General features: G+C 50.2%; 1 protein-coding gene across 3 annotated transcripts in view; it reads right to left on the bottom strand.

Moving 5' to 3' along the window:
* ZZEF1 (zinc finger ZZ-type and EF-hand domain containing 1) overlaps positions 1 to 19,229 on the bottom strand; it is a 103,136-nt gene that overhangs the window by 16,798 nt on the left and 67,109 nt on the right. For all 3 annotated transcript variants that reach the window (XM_081805928.1, XM_081805929.1, XM_081805927.1), the window contains 10 exons: positions 17,444 to 17,582; positions 15,874 to 16,039; positions 14,568 to 14,830; positions 13,290 to 13,447; positions 11,070 to 11,223; positions 9,612 to 9,751; positions 9,017 to 9,294; positions 7,740 to 7,914; positions 6,667 to 6,799; positions 1,211 to 1,404 (listed from right to left, as the gene is read on the bottom strand). In XM_081805928.1, coding sequence (XP_081662054.1) covers positions 1,211 to 1,404; positions 6,667 to 6,799; positions 7,740 to 7,914; positions 9,017 to 9,294; positions 9,612 to 9,751; positions 11,070 to 11,223; positions 13,290 to 13,447; positions 14,568 to 14,830; positions 15,874 to 16,039; positions 17,444 to 17,582 — 1,800 coding nt within the window. The remainder of the gene's footprint in view (positions 1 to 1,210; positions 1,405 to 6,666; positions 6,800 to 7,739; positions 7,915 to 9,016; positions 9,295 to 9,611; positions 9,752 to 11,069; positions 11,224 to 13,289; positions 13,448 to 14,567; positions 14,831 to 15,873; positions 16,040 to 17,443; positions 17,583 to 19,229) is intronic.

Here is a 19,229-nt window from a genome sequence, read left to right as displayed (position 1 = left end):
GTGTGACTCGGCCCTCGGCAAGCATTTCTGGAGCCCTGGACGCCCCCTGTGTGACTCGGCCCTCGGCAAGCATTTCTGGAGCCCAGGACGCCCCCTGTGTGACTCGGCCCTCCGCAAGCATTTCTGGAGCCCAGTACACTCTGTGGGCTTCATCCTATAGGAACGACCCTCTCCAGCACTCTGCCTTCCCAAAGCTTCCAGTGCTCGTCAGAACATAACCTAAGTCCTGAGTCATGGCAGACGGGGCGCTGCAGACTCCCTGCCTGCTCCTCTGGTCTTCCACAGGATCCTGAAAGCCCGGAGGTGTTCTTCCTGTCGCTGACAACCATGCCTGTTCCTGGGCCTGGCGTCTGTGGCTCTCCCTGCATGCATCACTCTGCCAAGACCCCTCACCTACCATCTCACATTTCACCTCCTCAGAAAGGCTTTTTATGACTCATGGTGCCCTCAGGGAGTTTATTTTCTCTTTGCTACTATAATTAAACAACTAAAACATGAACAGATTGTGATAAATGCCTTGGAGGCAACAAACAGCAGCTGCATGGCCTTGGTCCCCTCACCACGAGCACTCAGGGGGACCCGGGGCTGGAGCACCATCGTGCTGACTCCTTGTGCTGCCTGAGTCCTTCTGTGGCCTCCTGGGCAGTTCTGCCAAAGTCCAGGGACTCAGAGACTTTTAAAATAAAACCCTTCTTTCATGGCTACTTCTGTGGGGAAGATCGCCCTAAAAGTGATCCCTTTCCCCTGTCAGGCCCCTCAGGTAGCAGAAGAACCATCTCCCCCACAAGTCAAGGCTTCTCCCAGCTCCTCCCACCCCAACTGCCAAGCCTATCACTCCAAGTCCCGTAGGACGCCGGTCCCCTTTGTTCTCCCCCTCCTCTGGCCCTACGATGGGCCGGAGGAGCTGTGGTTCGGAGGGAAGTGAGAAACGATTCCATCCAGTTTCTTCCCATCTTCCAAGGTTACATGCCCATCAGGTAAATACCTGGTTCCACGGAACAGTACTAAAAAAATATAAAGAACCAACTACTGGTAAAATTCTGTTTCTTCCTTAGAGCTATCCTTGTGCAAGACCTCCACCATTCCTAAAAATAATCAAGATCCTTTGGTTAACCAACCATCGAAATCAGATGGCATCTGCTCGTAGTAAATGCCCTGCAGATGTTGCATCACAGTGATTCATGAGCAAATGGAAAAAGGTCACAGTTACCTTTAGCGTCTTATATAGTCCTTTGAGGGCCAGGGACAGGACCCAGGTTGCTTCCACCGCCTCGGGACAGTGGCTCTCCACACTGGCTTGCAGAAGGTGACTGGCGATAAAGGCAAAGTGCTGGGAGTACTGGCTCAGCTGGGCCTGAGAGCTGCTGCACTCCTGTCCTTTCTGGACCAGCTGGTAGTCCTTCACTGGAGGGTGAGGTCAGGCAGGAAGACAAAGGCATGAAAGCAGTTAATGCTTCCTGCAGCTAAGTCTCTTCCCCAGTAATGCGCCTTACCGAAGCAAGAACTGCAGACCCCAAAACACAGATCACTCTGGCTTCAAACTTAGCCGTTACATCTAAGGCTGGCTGGCAGGTGAGCACAGAAATGGCACTGGGCCAGCCATCCAACAAGCAACTGAGAGAGACAATTTACATTCCTACTACTGTGCACCAACAGGTTGTCTCCAAGTGCTACAGGAACTTCTTACATATAACATGCAAGTAGAACTTCCACTCCCAAACAAAACTAAGATGGACTGGATTGACTCTCCTATCTTAAACAACCAGAACATTGAAAAAGTACATGAAACAATGGTTTGCAGACAGGAGGCAACAAGCAGTATAGGACTATGATCCCCGATAGAAGGGACCTAAACCAGAGGAGCCCTCCAACAGCCAGGCTTTCTGGAGACAATTTCTAGGCTGCAGAGCAGGGACTAGAAATCTAAGCAGAGTCCTGAAATCTCAATGAACTGATGAGAAAGAGGTGAATTCAGGGAAGTCAAGGCGGCTAGAATTTATGGGGCAGAATATCACAAAGAAGGAAGAGGCAAAGACAGACAGGGTATGGGGGACCTCTCTAGACAGCCACAAGAGCTTCCTCGCGTCTTTGGCTGAGTGTGAGCTGCACAAATGTGTGGTGGGAAACCACCTAGTTCTAGGAAAGAACTACCAAAAAGCAGTTGGACGAACAATTCTTGGAGCTCACAGAGACCTGGGAATATTCTGTCTTCCCCCCACCCAGCATCCTAGTGGATACTAGTGGAAGTATCCTGGTGGAGGGGGTGGGGGTGGAGGTGGGGGGGACAACTATTTGAAGACATAATAGTTGAAATTTTTCTGAATTTGATAGAAACTGTAAATCCACAGATCCAGGAGCTCAATAAACCCCCAAGAAGAAGAAACAAAGAAAATCATGTCAAGGTACATCCTATTCAAAATGCTAAAAACCAGTGACTAAGAAAAAAATCTTAAAAGCAGCCAGAGGGAAAAAAGGACACATTTGAAGAGTAACAGAGAATGACAGCAAACTTTGCGGCCGAAACTATGTAAGCCAGAAGAAAATGGATCAAAAACTTCAAAGTATTCCAAGAAAAAACTCTTGGCCTAGATTTTTGTATGCGGCAAACTCATCTTTCAAAGATAAAGTCAAAATAAATATTTTTTTGGTTTGGTAGGACACACCAAAACAAAAACTCTGTGGCAGCAGACCTGCAATATAAGAAATGTTAAGGGAAGTTTTTCAGGCCAAAGAGAAATGATACCAGATTGATACTTGAACTTACACAAAGAAATGAAGAGTACCAGAAATGGTAAACATGTGAGTAAATAAAAAGATATTGTTTTCTCATTTTAAAACCTTTCTTAAAATATCCTTTTATTTTTTATTTCTTTTTATTTTATTGAACAAGAAATTTTTTTTAAAGATTTATTTATTTATTTGAGAGAGAGCATGTGTGCGCACGAACAAGCAGGGAGAGTCTTTTTTTTTTTTTTTTAAGATTTTATTTATTTATTTGACAGAGAGATAGAGAGAGAGCACAGTAGGCAGAGTGGCAGGCAGAGGGAGAGGGAGAAGCAGGCTCTCCGCTGAGCAGGGAGCCGGATGTGGGGCTCGATCCCAGGATCCCAGGATCATGACCTGAGCCGAAGGCAGACGCTTAACCGACTGAGCCACCCAGGCGCCCCAGCAGGGGAGAGTCTTAAGTAGACTCTGTGCTGAGCGCAGAGCCCAGTGCAGGGCTCGATCCCATGATCCTGAGATCATGACCTAAGCCAAAACTAAGAGTCAGATGCTTAACCAACTGCGCCACCCAAGTGCCCCAAAATATCTGACTTTTTAAAGCAAAAATAAATAATGTCTTATTCCGAGGTTTATAACATGTAGAAGTAAAATGTGTAATGATAATAGCACAAGGATGGGGGGATAGAAATATAAAATCTGTGTTTCCTCACTGTATGTTAAGTGGTAGAATATTATTTGAAGGTAAACTACAATGAATTAAAGGTGAATATTATAAACCTTAAAGCAACCACTAAAAAATTACCTGAAGGTAAACTATGGTAAATCCTTGAGCAACCACTGAAAAAATTAAAAGAGATACAGTTAAAAACCAATAGTGGAAATAAATGGAGTCATTAAAAAACAAAAACAAAACAGGGGAAGTAGAAGAAAAGGAAAACCAAACAAGTGAGGCAAATAAAAAACAATCAAGAACTTAGTACATTCAAACTCAATCATCTTGATAACTGCATTAAGTGTAAATAGTCTAAACATCTCAATGAAAACACAGAGATTGTCAGACTGGATTAAAAAAGAAAATTCCACTACGTGCTATCTACAAGAAATCCACTTTAAATGTAAAGACACAGGCAAGTTAAAGTGAGAGCATACAGGGGCACCTGGGTGGCTCAGTCAGTTAAGTGTCTGCCTTCGGCTCAGGTCACGATCCCAGGGTTCTGGGATTGAGCCCCGCATCGGGCTCCCTGCTCAGCGGAGAGTCTGCTTCTCCCTCTGCTGTTCCCCCTGCTTGGGCACTCTCTCTCTCTCTCTCTCTCTGACACACAAATAATATCTTTAAAAAAAAAGTGAGTGTACACACCATGCAAATGTTAGTAATAAAACAAAAGCTAGAGAGGCTACATAAACACTAAAGTCAATTTTGGAACAAGGAATATTATCAGAGATAAAAACGGACATTTTGTACTGAACTGAGAAATAGACAATTACGGTTAGAGACCACAACACTCCTCTCTCAGTAATCATCAGGACACACAGAAAATCAGTAAGAGCAGGGAAGACTTAAAAAAACACTACCAACTGACTTGACTTAAATGACACCTACAGCCAACAACCTAGTATATGAATCTCTTTTAAGTGCACATGGAACCTTACTCAAACAGATCAAATTCTGAACCATAGACAAGTTTCAATAATCTTAATAGGACTAAAATAATCCAAAGTATGTTCTCTGACCCCAAGGGAATTAAACTTGAAATCAGTAATAGAAAGATGTCTGGAATAGCCTCCAAGTATTTGTAAATTAAACAATAAACTCTTAAATAATCCACAAAACAAAGAAAAAATGTTAAGATAAATAGAAAATACTCTGACCTGAGTGAAAATGATAAGATAAATGCTATCAAAAATTATGGATGCAGGGGTGCCTGAGTGGCACAGATGGCTGAGTATCCGACTCTTAATTTTGGCTCAGGTCATGGTCTTGGGATTGTGAGATCAAGCCCCGCATCTGGCCCGCACTCAGTGTGGAGCTGCTTGAGACTCTCTCTCTCCTTTTCCCTCTGCCCATCACCCCCCCTCCACGATCTCTCTCTCTCTTTAAAATAATAAATAAATCTTTTTAAAAATTACGGATGCAGCTAATGCCATCCCTAGAGGGAAATTCATAGCATTACAATGTTTCTATCAACAAAGAAGAAAAACTTCAAATCAGTGATTTAGACTTCCACCCTAAGAAATTAGAGAAAGAAGAAACAGCAAATGAAATGCAAAGCAAGAAGAAATAGGAAATTAATAATGACAAAGACAGGGGCGCCTGGGTGGTTCAGTCGTTAAGCTTCTGCCTTCGGCTCAGGTCATGATCCCGGGGTCCTGGGATCGAGCCCCACATCGGGCTCCCTGCTCTGCAGGAAGCCTGCTTCTCCCTCTCCCACTTCCCCTTCTTGTGTTCCTGCTCTCAGAATCTCACTCTCTGTCAAATAAATAAATAAAATCTTTAAAAAAAAAAAAATAATGACAAAGACAGAAATCAGTGAAGCAGAGAACAGAGAAATAATAGCAAAAAAAAAATCAGTGAGAACAAAAGTTGTTCTTTGAAAAGATCAAATACACGGATCAGGGGCGCCTGGGTGGCTTAGCTGGTTAAGTGTCTGCCTTCGGCTCAGGTCACGATCCTGGGGCCCTGGGATCGAGCCCCAAATCGGGCTCCCTGCACAGCGGGAAACCTGCTTCTCCAACTCCCTCTGCCCCTCACTCGTGCTCTCTCTCTCTGTCACTCTATCTCAAATAAATTAAAAAAAAAAAAAATCTTTAAAAAAATACATTGCTCAATCTCTGGTGAGACACTCTAGGAAACAAACAAGAGAAGACACAAAGTACCAAATTCAGGAATGAGAGAAAGCAGCTGCTACTCCATGCCAGATGAAGAGAAATTAGAGATCTCAATTTATTTCCTAAATAAAGAGAGACATATACAGTGCTCATGGGTCATGTTAAGATGTCACTTCTCCCCAGATATACAGACTCAATGGTTCCTCGATAGAAACTGACAAGCTGATTCTAAAATTTATACAGGAAGGCAAAGGAACTAGACTAGCCAAAACAATGCTGCCAAAAGAATAACAAAGTTGGAGAACCTGATTTGGAGACTTAGCATAAATCTATAATGGTGAAGAGAATGTGGTCTTCGAGTAAGGACAAATACATAGATTAATGGACTATAACAGAACTCATAAACAGACACACACACACACGTGGGTCAACTAATCTCCAACGAAGGTGCCAGGATAATTCAATGGAGAACCAGTCTGTTCAAGAAATGGTCCTGAAACAACTGGATGTTAATATGCAAAAACGAAAAAAGACAAAAAAGGAAAAAGAACAAGAACCTTGACCGTTACCTCACCCCACACACAAAAGTAGCACAGATGGTGCCCAGCACTGAAGCTGAATAAGACAGCAGATTATTTCAGAAGCAGAACTGGGCACATACGGTTACATACTCCAGGCTGTTTTGGGGCTGGCAAATTAAGTCAAAGGTCACTTATGATATACTTTCACTGTTCTACTGATCAAGCAAAATTGTCACCACAATTACTCAAAGACGTTTTACACTCCTGTAGCTGTCTGACTCCACTGTATATTTAAATTACCCATTAGAAAACAAATCACCAGCCAATGACAACATTAAATATTCAGACCCTAAATGTGTCCCCCCAGAACCCTGGAGCCACATATACAAAACGACAGCACAGCTAAGGTCTTCCAATTTACCCTTATTCAACCACATCACTTCAGAGATGAGGAAAAAGCAGCTCAGGGAGTTATAATTTGCTTTTTAAAATATCACATGCAGGGGCAAGAACCAGGGTATTTTCATTTATTTCAGGGTATTGCAGAGATTTGACAGCTTCCCTCCATTCTTAGAAAAATAATTAGGCTTGGGACCTGTTTTCCTTTTCCGGGTTTTGACATCGACGATCACAGCCCTGTTCTTCTCCGTGAAGTGCTTTAAGATGATTACATTATGTGGCTCATTGGCGTTATCCATATACACACAGCGGGTCCCCACGCAGAGGACCTAGAACGTGACAGAGACCAAGAAGGCAAGTCAGGAGCACACAGACACAGGAACGGGCCCTTCAGCAGACACAAGTCCAGTCCTCTCCGCTTGTGCCCCGGACTTCAACAGGTACGCAAGGACGGGCACTCCTGAGTCGAGGGCCCGGTGCAGAGGTGGTTTACATGCTTGCTGGATGAAGCCATGTTTCATAGTCCTCTTTGTCCCAACCAATTGTGAGACATGAAGATTAGAAATGAGATCAAGGGCGCCTGGGTGGCTCAGTTGGTTAAACGACTGCCTTCGGCTCAGGTCACGATCCTGGAGTCCCGGGATCGAGTCCCGCATCGGGCTCCCTGCTCGGCGGGGGGTCTGCTTCTCCCTCTGACCCTCCCCCCTCTCATGTGCTCTCTCTCTCTCATTCTCTCTCTCTCAAATAAATAAATAAAATCTTTAAAAAAAAAAAAAAAGAAATGAGATCAAGATGAATGCCAGCTGAGAAACAACTGTACTCTGAAGTTCTGTGTGATTTAATAACTTAGTGACTTATTAGTCAAACAAAATGAATCAAATAGCTAAACTGTTAAAAATGCAGTTGAGGGCGCCTGGGTGGCTCAGTTGGTTAAGCGACTGCCTTCGGCTCGGGTCATGATCCTGGAGTCCCGGGATCGAGTCCCGCATCGGGCTCCCTGCTCGGCGGGGAGTCTGCTTCTCCCTCTGACCCTCCTCCCTCTCATGCTCTCTGTCTCTCATTCTCTATGTCTCAAATAAATAAATAAAATCTTTAAAAAAAAAAAAAATGCAGTTGAACAAACCATCCCATAATCTTGAAAATATACCAATACCGTAAATGCAAATTATGCAAATGAAGGGAAAAAACCTCCCAAAGCTATACGCTACAGAGCCCCTGCTGTGTGTGATGAGGACGGGAAGGTGTGGCCTGACCTTCAAAGCGAGGTACCTGTGGGAAGCCGACCAGCACGAGCAGGGTGAAGATGTTGGTGTGCTTCAGCTGGAAAGGCAGCTGCTTGACACAGTGGTCTGTGAAGGTGGCGATGACATCTCGCCACAGTGGGGCACCGCTGAGCGACCGCAGGATCTCCGCCATGGAGCACGCCCAGTCCAAGCCCACCCGGCTGGAAGGCAAGAGCTCCATTAGGCGGCAGGGCTCCACACGAACTCGGCAGAGCTTGCTCGCTACGCTCCAAGGCACCCGCGGCAGCGCCCGAGGGCCACTCACCCACTAGTTTAAAAACTATCAGAATGAAGCCTCTGTTACCTCTACACTCAGTACACAGTTAGGTTTTTAAAAACATCTCTGTAGAGAGTCACACACGCGTGCGCACTTGTGCATGCTCGCGTCTACACACAGAAAAAACAACTTGGAAGCAAATGTATGAAAACAGCACCACGTGCATTAAGATGGTGCAGCCGGGGTGGGGGGTGGGGGCGCCTGGGTGGCTCGGTCGGTTGAGCATCCAACTCCTGATTTTGCCTCAGGACATGGTCCTGGGGTTGTGGGATAGCCCCACGTCAGGCTGCACGCTCAGCGCGGAGTCTGCTTGTCCCTCTCCCATCTCCCACTTACACACTCTCGCTCTCTCTCAAATAAATAAAATCTTAAAAAAAAAAAAAGATGATGCAGCTAGGGTGATTTTTTTCTCCATTTTTGTTTTCCAAATTTGGTATCCTGATTATGTTACTTTATAACAAAAATAGACCTGTTTTCTTCAATCCTAAAGCCTACGCTTATTGCTGCCAGGAAAGAAAAAAAAAAACCCCACACTATGTATCATCAGAAAGTTCAATCAGCAGATAGCACCCAGACTGCACAGCTGTTTTAATGTGGGTTTTCTTTCTTTTGTTGTTTTTTAACTTTTTTTTTTTTTAATTTACTTATTTGACAGAGAGAGACACAGCGAGAGCGGGAACGCAAGCAGGGGGAGTTGGGAGAGGGAGAAGCAGGCTTCCCACTAAGCAGGGAGCCCGATGCGGGGCTCGATCCCAGGACCCCGGGATCATGACCTGAGCCGAAGGCAGTCGCCCAACGACTGAGCCACCCAGGTGCCCCAAATGTGGGTTTTAAGTACAATTTTAATGTCAGTTGACACCTTTTCTAGTAAAATGAATTCTATTCTCACAAGAGACGCTTAGACAACAGCACACTGAAATCAATCACCAGCCAGACCAGGGACTTAAGGAAATGAACACCAAGGTGGGACAGAGTGCGGGGGCTACCTGTCCAGACACACAGCTCCCAGGCTGAAGAGCAGGTGGGTGGTCTTCCAGCCATCGGGCACAACGGAACTGTCCCCTGATGCAAACAAGGTGTGCTTGGCGGAGAGGACCTTCACCACCGCAGCATCCACCTCTGCTGGTAAAAGGCGGGTGATTAACTGGCCGAGAAGACCCAGTGTGAGGTGGTAGGTCTCGTTCAGGTGGCCTGCGTTGGAGATGACAACCTGAAACATGAGTGGGAGGACGTGCTCCAGGTGCATCACGGGCACTGTGGGGTCCTGCCGAGAGAGGGAGAAATGCCTGTTCAACACGGGATCCACGTAGCCACACCAACTCAATGCTGCGTCCGTTCACGTCTTAGTTACAACTGGCCAGCGCCGAAGGGCCCATGCAGTGTCCTTCACCAACAGCTACGCCCAATCAGACATCCTCAGGCATCATCCTCTGACCCTACTTCTAACTGATTATGCTTCTCTCGGGGACACACACGTGACTATGAACAGGTGGTTTCAGTAGACGGATTTCCAAAAAAACACATTTTTCCATATATACCACCACCCCTCTTCCAAAAAAGAAAACGCCATTTGTCTCTTACCAACTTTAAGGGAGGTAACATGGCTGCTAGTAATCCCAAAATCCTCTTCTGGGAACACTCAGCAAACACCTGCTCAGGGCTGGGAGTAACCCGTTTTTCCTCGATGGGCTCCTGAGACAACACGACTATGTTTTCAGCATCTGAGATGTAAAACATCACGCTTTCAGATTTCGCCAGCTTCTACGCACGTACAGATAGGCAAGTAAAGCGTCGCATGGTCCCCGTGCTGCCAGAGGACACACCTGGGACGTTGCTGAACCCATCCTGCTCAAGGAGGCCTACCCTGACCACCCGAGGTAAACGCAGAGCACCCCCTCTGCACTCACCCATCCCCTGACCCTGCTCTTTGGTGCTCAGGCCACCTTCACCCTTTAACATAGCCAATCATTGATATTTATTATTTCTACCCCCTTCTAGGTGCTCGGTTATCACAAGCGCCTAGAACTAGAGCACAGCAGGTGCCCAGTGAGCACTCGAGGAAGGAACGAACCACATGTGGACCAGGACGCCGGTGCTGATGCAGACCAGAGTGGACAGGCACTGACTGGGGTACCAGACTATCGTCCGGAAGGTAGGATTACGTGCAGTGCGCAGATGGCCATCAGCCTCTTCTGAGAGCTGGCCGCACACACGGGGCAGGACGCCAGGTGCTCAGCCCTGCCTCCATCACGGAGCAGGCAGCTGGGACGGACGCTGCCTCCCCGGCTGCCCCAACGAGGAGGCTCTTCAGCCCATAGCACCTCCACCTTCAAGCCCGTCAATCTCCTTGACACACAGCTCTGAACGCGCCGCTGCTATCCCCGGACAGGCAGCTCGGGGCCTCCACGGCAGAGCGACTCAGCACCCCCCAGGGCTCTGTCCCTGCGTGCCTGCCAACGGGACTCTCCCCTGCGTTCGCCTGCGGGTTTCCCACTCTGGGGTCTTCGCTCATGCTGTTCTTTCTGCCCAGAAAGCCCTTCCCCAGAGCGGATCCTAGCGCAGCTAAGGTCCCTCGCAGCCCAACCTTTACAAGGCTTTCTGTGGATGCAGTCTGTTCCGGTTGGAGACACCCGTCACCACCAGCACCCACCCACCCCTCTCTGCGGACAGCGCCGCATTCCCCCTCAGACTGCAGTTACCTGGACCTTGGTCTACACCCCCCCAGAATGCAAGCTCCGTGAGGGCAGGAGCTCTGTGTCTGTCTGTCTGACCTGGTCCCTGTCGCGCCCCCACCGTCTAGCTCGGTGCTGGGCACACAGCAGGCGCTCAGGAAATTAGGGAAGAACGAGGCAGGAAAGCAGGCAGAGTGAAGGAAAGGTGGCTTTCAAAGTGTGATCGCTACCATCCGATACAAAACTGAGAAACCGTGAGCCCTCGGCTGCTAGCCAACTTCAAGTTATGTGCAACACATAGCTCAGGGATTGGTCTGTGTGCGCGTTCAGATAAAAGAGATCAAGGTGATGACCAAAGAGTCTCTACCTGGATGCCCTGGAGGTGTGCTACCATCTGCAGGTGAGTCTGAAATTTGAGTCTGGCACGAAGGACCCTTCAGAGCTGATGCACCTTCTTCGTCTGCCTTACTTCTCTGCTTGCTGTCTAAAGGTCCGACTTCCTTAGGACCACCTCTCTTGCCCTGAAAACGAAATGTAAAGGAATTAAGGTTTCTTCTAACAAAAGTTGGCTCATTAATGCTGTGACATAGTATTTAAAATCATTAGCCAGTCTTTACAGACTAAAATACTTTTGAATTCCCCAAGAAAATGTCCCTCATTTCTGTGACAAATCTATGCTCTAATTAAGACAGTACTCACTGCATCCCATCTCCCAAACATCTCCCAAATGCCCCTGCGTCAGAGACCGCAGTCTCATAAGCCATGGCCCCACTACAAACCTCTAATATGTTCTATTTAGCCTTTAGAAGCCACGTACAGAAAGTTCTTCTCTCGGGAAGAAGACAAAAAGGTGTGGAATTCTTTCTAGCACAATGAGCTGGCTTACACCTTTGAGAATTTTATTTTGGCAAGGAGCCTTGTTAAGGGGGCTCTCGCTGGAGTGGGGAGGCTTTCCTGGGCTCAAGAGTCGGGCAGTAAGCTGCCCAGATTGGCAGGATGCTTGGCCTGCGCTTCCTTAGGCCTTTTTCCTTGGGCCAGGGAAAGCCTCTAAGATGAGCCCAAAACCTCCTTCTGCAACAAAAATTAAGGAAGCGCTCAGAGAAAAAGGAGTATCAGAAGGACACCGAAGCCAGGTGGGAGGAGCTTCCACTGGCCAAACACTGGACAATTTCAGCATCAAAATACACACTGAAAAGTAGTAGATTTTAAAGATTTTACTTTTAAGTAAGCTCTATGCCAACATAGAGCTTGTGAGCTCGAACTCACAACCCCGAGATCAAGAGTCACACGCTCTACAGACTGAGCCAGCCAGGAGCCCCGAAAAGCAATCAATTTTAATCCATGGAATAAAACAAATTCACCCAGGTCACTCTGGTATGAACTGATGGTAAGTGGACGCATAGGGAGCAGAGTGCTCACGGGTGCAGAGACGCTAGGAGCTCAGAGGAAGACACAACTGTTCCAGACTCAGGGGTGAAGACTGCCCCTGCTGACAATGTCCTCTCTGCCCAGCACCATCTGTGGGGGGCTCAAGTGCCGCCCGGACGAGGGGTTTTGTGGTCAGAAATGTTGGCGTCCCGGAGACCAGGCTGAAGCTGACGTGGTCTGTCTGGTGCTGCCTCTCTGGCTGAGTGAAGCTGACAGAATCCTCAGGTTTTCACCAGCCATCTTTGCTTTTGCCTCGCTCTAAAGGGCAATGGGGTCTCGGTGAGTACAACCACCAAACGGGGGATCCCTGAACTAGTGAATGTGACAGAGACGGAGGACAGAAACGCCCACCGCTCCCCAGGCCAAGTCAGGGGCGCTCACAGCACCTGAGACCTCAAGCTCCGGAGGCAGCATCGCAGAAGCTACGCTGTGCTCTCCCACAAAACTAACTTTAAGACTGCGGTCACAGGCTACCCCCAGATCCAGGAGGTTTCCCTCCTACTTACACAGGAGCGTGCAAACTACCGTATCTGTTCGGTAAACAGAAAGCACTGAGGATTACCCGTCGGCTCACTAGGAGAATAGCTTCGCGGCGCCTGGGCGGCTCAGTCCGTTAAGCGTCTGGCTCTAGGTTTTGGCTCAGGTCATGATCTCAGGGTCGTGAGATCGAGCCTCACGTCGGGCTCTGCGCTGGGCGTGGAGTCTGCCTGAGGTTCCGTCTCCCCCTCCCTCTGATCCCCACCCCCACGGCGCACGCTCTCTCTAAAAAATAAAAGCTTCGCATACACAGCATATACAGTGTTCGCCACGGGCCAGGAACGAATCTCCTTAGGTACACGGTCTTCCTTCCTTGCCATCCCACCAGAAGGCAGGTAACAGGAACAGTTAACACTGATATGGAACGTACTACGGACACTGTCTTAAGCACTTTACACACATTAGCTGCTGCGTAACGTGTGTAAATCCTCAGAACAGCCTACGAACGGGTATTAGTATTCTCGCCCCATTTCACAGATGGGAAAGTGAAGTGAACAGACGGTGGCAATGTGCCCGGGGCCCGACAGAGCAGGGGCTAGAACCCAGGATCTGCCCTGCCCCCACCTGCAAACGGCTCCCCGTGTCGACCTGAGAGTCTGCCTACTAATGCACCGTGACGTACCCTGCAGTGCACAGAAGGGCCCGCGTGGGACGGGTCCTCAGCACCCCGGACGGCTCTCTCCTCTGGCGTGCAGGCGGGCACAGCGACCAAAGGGACCCGACTGTCTGGACCAGATTCACCATCTGGCAGTACACCAAGAAGAGCTAGAGCTTTCAGACCTACATGGGGAGCAAATAAGAAAACGGTTAAAAATTTTAGAACGAGGTCATTTCCTGCACATGCCATAAATCACTACGTGGAAGGAGATGGCTGGGTTCTCCACAAACCAAACCGAAGCTCACCCAGCATGAACCTCCTTGGCTATTCACATCTACTTGGCCCCTGACGTCAGGCACCAAAAGTCTGAGTAGTGAGGAATGCGTGTACTTTATTAGCACAGAAGACAGAGACACAAGAGGACGGTCCACTTAGAAAATCATAAACAAGACAATTCCACTGTAGCCCCACGCAACTAGATGTCTACGTCCCCACTGCCAAGCTCGGGAACGCTGGTACTGCCCACGCGCTGCCCAACACAGGCCTGATGGCCCCACCATATCCTAGAACAGGGAGTCCCGTAATCTGAGCGGGATTCAAACACCTCCAAAGTGTAACATGCACGTTACATCCCCTCAGTGCCCCTCAGTCAAGTCAAAGTCGTTGAGGTATTTTGTCAGTCAAACGACTTCAATTACAAACAGCTCTCATCTAGGACGCAGTTATGTGGAAGAGATCTGCACTCCAGGTTAAAAACAACATTCCTTGGGGCGCCTGGGTGGCTCAGTCGGTTGAGCGACTGCCTTCGGCTCAGCTCATGATCCTGGAGTCCCGGGATCGAGTCCCGCATCGGGCTCCCTGCTCGGCGGGGAGTCTGCTTCTCCCTCTGACCCTCCCCCCTCTCATGCTCTCTCTCTCTGTCTCATTCTCTCTCTCAAATAAATAAATAAAATCTTTAAAAAAATAAAAATAAAAAATAAAAACAACATTCCTTTGGCAAGCTAAGACTGGTAGGCTCAAATACTAAGTACTTCATCCACAGACATTAGGAGTTTTAATTATTACTTTTTTCTTTTTTTTACAACTTCATGTGAGTATCTTAGAGAAACTGAAAGCATTTTGATGCCACAATTTTTCTCAGATGCACGTGGGAATCTGGAATTCGCTCCAAAGCAGGGTGAGCGCCTGTCGTGGCAAGTGGGTCAGGCCGCCTCTCACCAAGCGCGGTATTTCACTCCTGCAAAGGCCCTTCCCGCACAAGCAGCTGAGAGTCGGCTTGGTTCCGTGCGCGGGGACGAGTACCTTTTCCCTGGTGAGCCTTCATCAGACAGTCCCCGACGAGCTGCATGCACTGGCCCCGCAGGGTGTTGGCATTGCCGCGGTCCCGGGGACCCAGCTTCTCCCCGTCCACATCCTCCGCGCTGGCCAGGTGGGCACTGTAGAGAGCCAGGGCGGCAAACAGCAGCCAGGCGTAGTTGTGGATGTAAGGCTGGATGAGCCTCTGCCGGTCGCTGATGCGGATGGTCACCATCGGATGGGCCGTGACGCTGTGGGTGGGCAAGTGGCTGCAAAGGCAAGACATGATTATGGCCGACTTTGTGAGGGCTCAAAAAGAACAGGACCTCAGGGGCGAGTGCGTGGCCTCCACTGGGCGCGGTGGCCTCCAAGGCTGTGGTAACTGAAAATCTGAAGACAGGTATGAGCCCTATCCCCAGAGAAATGAACCAACACAAACACTGTGCACACCATTTCAGGATTTCACACCCCCCACCCCTGCCCAGGCGAAACACTGCCTGTGGAAGGGGGAAGAAGAGTTCCTTATTGTGAAATTTTCCGAGTGTGATAATATCATTTTGGTAATGTCAGAAAATGCTCATAATTTTTTTTTTAAAGATTTTATTGATCAGTCAGAGAGAGAGAGAGAACACAAGCAGGGGGAGCGGCAGGCAGAGGGAGAAGCAGGCTCCCCGCCGAGCAGGGAGCCCGATGCGGGACTCGATCCCAGAACCGTGGGATCATGACCTGAGCCGAAGGCAGACGCTTAACGACTGAGCCACCCAGGCACCCCCAATGCTCCTAATTTTTAGAGGTGAATGTGAAGTATGTATGAGGAAAATGATCTAAGGTCTACGATTTGATTTAAATCACTTTAACAAAGAAAAAAAGAAAAGAATAAGCTAAGCACACAGAGCAAACTCTTCCCAGCTTTTGAATCTAGGTAATGGCTATATGGGGATTCTGTGTACTAGTCTCTTTACTTGTGGGTATGTTTGAAATCTGTTATAGTAAAAAGGCTTTTAAATTTTTTTTTTAATTTTTTTTTTTTAAGACTTTATTTATTTACGAGAGAGACAATGAGAGACAGAGAGCATGAGAGGGAGGAGGGTCAGAGGGAGAAGCAGACTCGCTGCCGAGCAGGGAGCCCGATGTGGGACTCGATCCCGGGACTCCAGGATCATGACCCGAGCCGAAGGCAGTCGCTTAACCGACTGAGCCACCCAGGCGCCCAGTAAAAAGGCTTTTAACACACACACACACACACACACACACACACAGCAGAGGAATACACGAAGAAAGCGTTCCGTGGCCAGAAGTGATCAGAACATACCCATAGGAGTATTTCTTTGCCGCATAGCACCCATAGCAGAGATCGAAGTCATCACACACATTGCAATTCATCCTCCGGCCGATGATCAGCCCCTGGCAGTGGTCACAGGTGAACTCCATGCTGACCATCTCATGGTCATCTCCATGGCCCTCGGGCTTCACCCCACCTGGGGGAAGAACACTAGCATGAGCGGGATCGGGCAAAGGGCTCTCAGAAGTGCTAGCTTCCCAACACAAACCAATTCAGAAGCAGGGCTCTGCCAAGTTACTGCTCAGGATGTCAGGGGCCACGGGCATCTTCTGGAGTCCAGGCTGTCCTGCCCAGTGGCTCCAAGCACATCAACAGTACTCTCGGCACAGAACTTCTTAGCCGTGGTACCACGCACCGACCCCCTTTCCCAGTGCCACACAGAGTCTGATGGAATGTACTACCAATCCCCATCCTGACCACCATCTGGCAGAAACAAAGTCCACGTGCCCATCTGTGAGCTGTCTCCCGTGTGACCCCTCCTCTGACAGACATTAAGCATCTGCTGTGTGACCCTGTTAATAAGCACTGAGGAGTGACCAGGTTTTTGCTCCCACTTTCTCATTCCAGAATCACAGAGGAAAACAGACTCCGCAACCTCAAACCCAATGAGTGAGAAAGTGTTGGTGTCGGGTGTGGTCTCAGCCCGGTGGGGCTCCGCACCCCACCACAGACCCTGCTGACCACTCCTCGCACCTGGCCCACTTCTGCCCCTGCTGCCGAGAGCCTGGTCACTGCTGTGAGCGACTCCCTGAAGGAAACCCCTGTAAGGCCGGAGCCACCTTCCCCCAGCAGAGCTCCAGGGATGTCAAAACCCCACTGTCCACAGATTCCCTCAGTGTCCTGGCTGACTGCCCCAGGGTTCAGGTGTGGGCCCTCCCTGTCTGAGCCCACCACTCAGCCGGAAAGACACCTGAGTGCGCCGACCCAGACACACCGCAGAGGCTCACGCCTCTGTCCCTGACCGGCTCTGCGTCAGACGGTGATGCGCTGCCTTCACAGCATCCAGCTCTGACTTTCTTCAGAGACCAGTTCACCTCCTCGCAAGCCTTCCCTGCAACAGCGATCGTTGCCACTTCTGAACTTCCCTGGAATACTCTGTATCAGCATGCACACCCTTGTGCTGGGAGTGCTGCCATGACTGGGACATGCGCACGGAGCACCCAGCTGCACACAGCTGTCAGCCGCACGTCAGCACCTACACATCAAGAATAGTCAAGAATTTGGGATGTCTGCTTGTGTGTGTGTGTCTGACCCCTTGTAAACTCTGCACACCACCCTGAGTGGCACCAAGGATTCAGAGGGAACAGCATCTTCTGGACACTCAGGCGAAGGCACACCGAGCGGTCCCGTGCGTTTATCGAGTACCCACACCCAGCGGGATGGAAGACAGAAGCACGTCAGAGAACAGCCCTGGAGCCTGTCGTGCGGTATCTGCCGACGGGTCAGAGAACACCACGGGCAGGGCTTCTGTCCCGCACACAGGACTTCAACGGCGAGCTCACAGGAAACGGAACAAGGGTCCCTCGGGGGCGGCACGCACCCAGGAAGCAAGTCTTGCAGAGATCCATGTCGCTACACTGCAGACAGCGATAACGGTGCCAGGGCGCGATCTCGTCACACCCATCGCAAGAGATGTCCACGCTCAACAGGTCACAGTAGCGAGCGATGAACATGTGCATCTGTAAGGTGAAACACACACAATCAGCCAGCAGGCCTTCCGACGTGGCCACGACTCAGCAATCACCTCACCCACGTGGCGCCAGGTGCCGGGCGAGAAGGTGCAGGAGCCTGGCGTCTACGTGGGAACCCCTCGAGTGACCGCACAGTGTGACAGCAGGTCTGACGGACAAAGTCAGGGCCGAGAAAACCCAGCCAGGCTATCAGCGGCTGTCAAGAAGGTCATGGAGGTAACTCCGTGTTGAGACCTGGGGGCAGACAGGTGTCAGCCGGGTGGGGGTAAGGGTGGTGGGCACACCGAACAAGATCAGTAGCAAGTTCTACTGGAAGCGCCGAGAGGGCAGGACGGTGGCTCCCAGGACTGGTGGTAATTCAGTGCCTGGGTGCAGAACGTGATACAGAGCGGGAGCAAGGGGGAGTAATGCGACCACTCTGAGCGTTCTAAAGCGTTCCTCTGGCCACTGACGGAGAATGGACTGAAGGAGGCAAGACCGCGGTCGGGGAGACCGGCCACGAGAGCAGCTGTCAAGGTAGCCCCATGACGGGCTAAGGGCTGCACGGCACTGCGGGCGAGACAGCTGTGAAAGGGGGCAAGGCCTGAGTGGCACTAAGGAGGCAGGGGGCGGCGCCTCGGGGACAGAGCGGACGCGGAGTCGCAGAAAGGAGAGGTCGAGAACAACATCCAGATTTCTCGCTGGGATACGTGGTCGGATAGGGAAGTGTTCAGAGACACAGGGACACTGCCTACGAAGCGCTGTTTTTGCTGGCACTTAACAGGAAGGCCTTCTGGGGGGACAGCAAGGGCGCCGCTCCCCGAGCAAGCTTTCCTGGAAAGGAGCCGCAGGCCTTGGTACAGTTTCTCTTTACAGCCCGGAACCACGGGAAATAAATCTCTAAGTCGCCGTACCGCAGCAGATCAAAGCAGATCTGCCACGTCACCCCCGGGAAGATACTAACAACAAAGGCCGCACTGCCCGTCCGAGCACCACAGAGGGGCTCCACGAGCAAAGCAAGTGGCACACAGTAGGCGTGCAAAACTAACAAAATGAATGAATCAGGCAGGAGACGCCTGGCACAATATGGTGGTGGTGGACCAATGCCTCACGTGGAGAAGGACTCGGCAGGCTATCTGAGCCCGGGGCCTCCGCGCGTCTGACCACGTAACTCGGGACGTGTGTGCACGTGGCTGCTCCCGTGTGCTCAGCAGGCAGCCTGTGACGGACACGTGGCTCCGCGTTATTCGCCTACGGGAAGAGCATGCTGCCCAAGGACACCGGAGCCCAGGGCCTTCGGCGGTTCTCTCACCGCAAATTAATAACCTGGCACCTCATGTCGCACTTCAGCCTCACGAGCCCACGCTCTGAGAGTCCAGGTCTACAGGAGGGAGCCGCGGGCTCTGAGTGTGGCCAGTCCAGGCTAGAGAGCAGAGTCGGCGACAGCTGCCTCGCTAGGGTCTGGCCAGGCCAGGGTTCAGGCCCCCTCCCCACCCACCCACCCGCCCCACCCCAGGCTAGAGAGCAGAGTCGGCGACAGCTGCCTCGCTAGGGTCTGCCCAGGCGAGGGTTCAGGCCCCCTCCCCACCCACCCACCCGCCCGCCCCACCCCAGGCTAGAGAGCAGAGTCGGCGACAGCTGCCTCGCTAGGGTCTG

This window comes from Leptonychotes weddellii, chromosome 15 (genome assembly GCF_054177405.1).
Source record: "Leptonychotes weddellii isolate Sample4059 chromosome 15, ASM5417740v2, whole genome shotgun sequence".
NCBI classification, from domain to species: Eukaryota; Metazoa; Chordata; class Mammalia; order Carnivora; family Phocidae; genus Leptonychotes; species Leptonychotes weddellii.
This window is presented reverse-complemented; position numbering and strand designations above follow the sequence as displayed.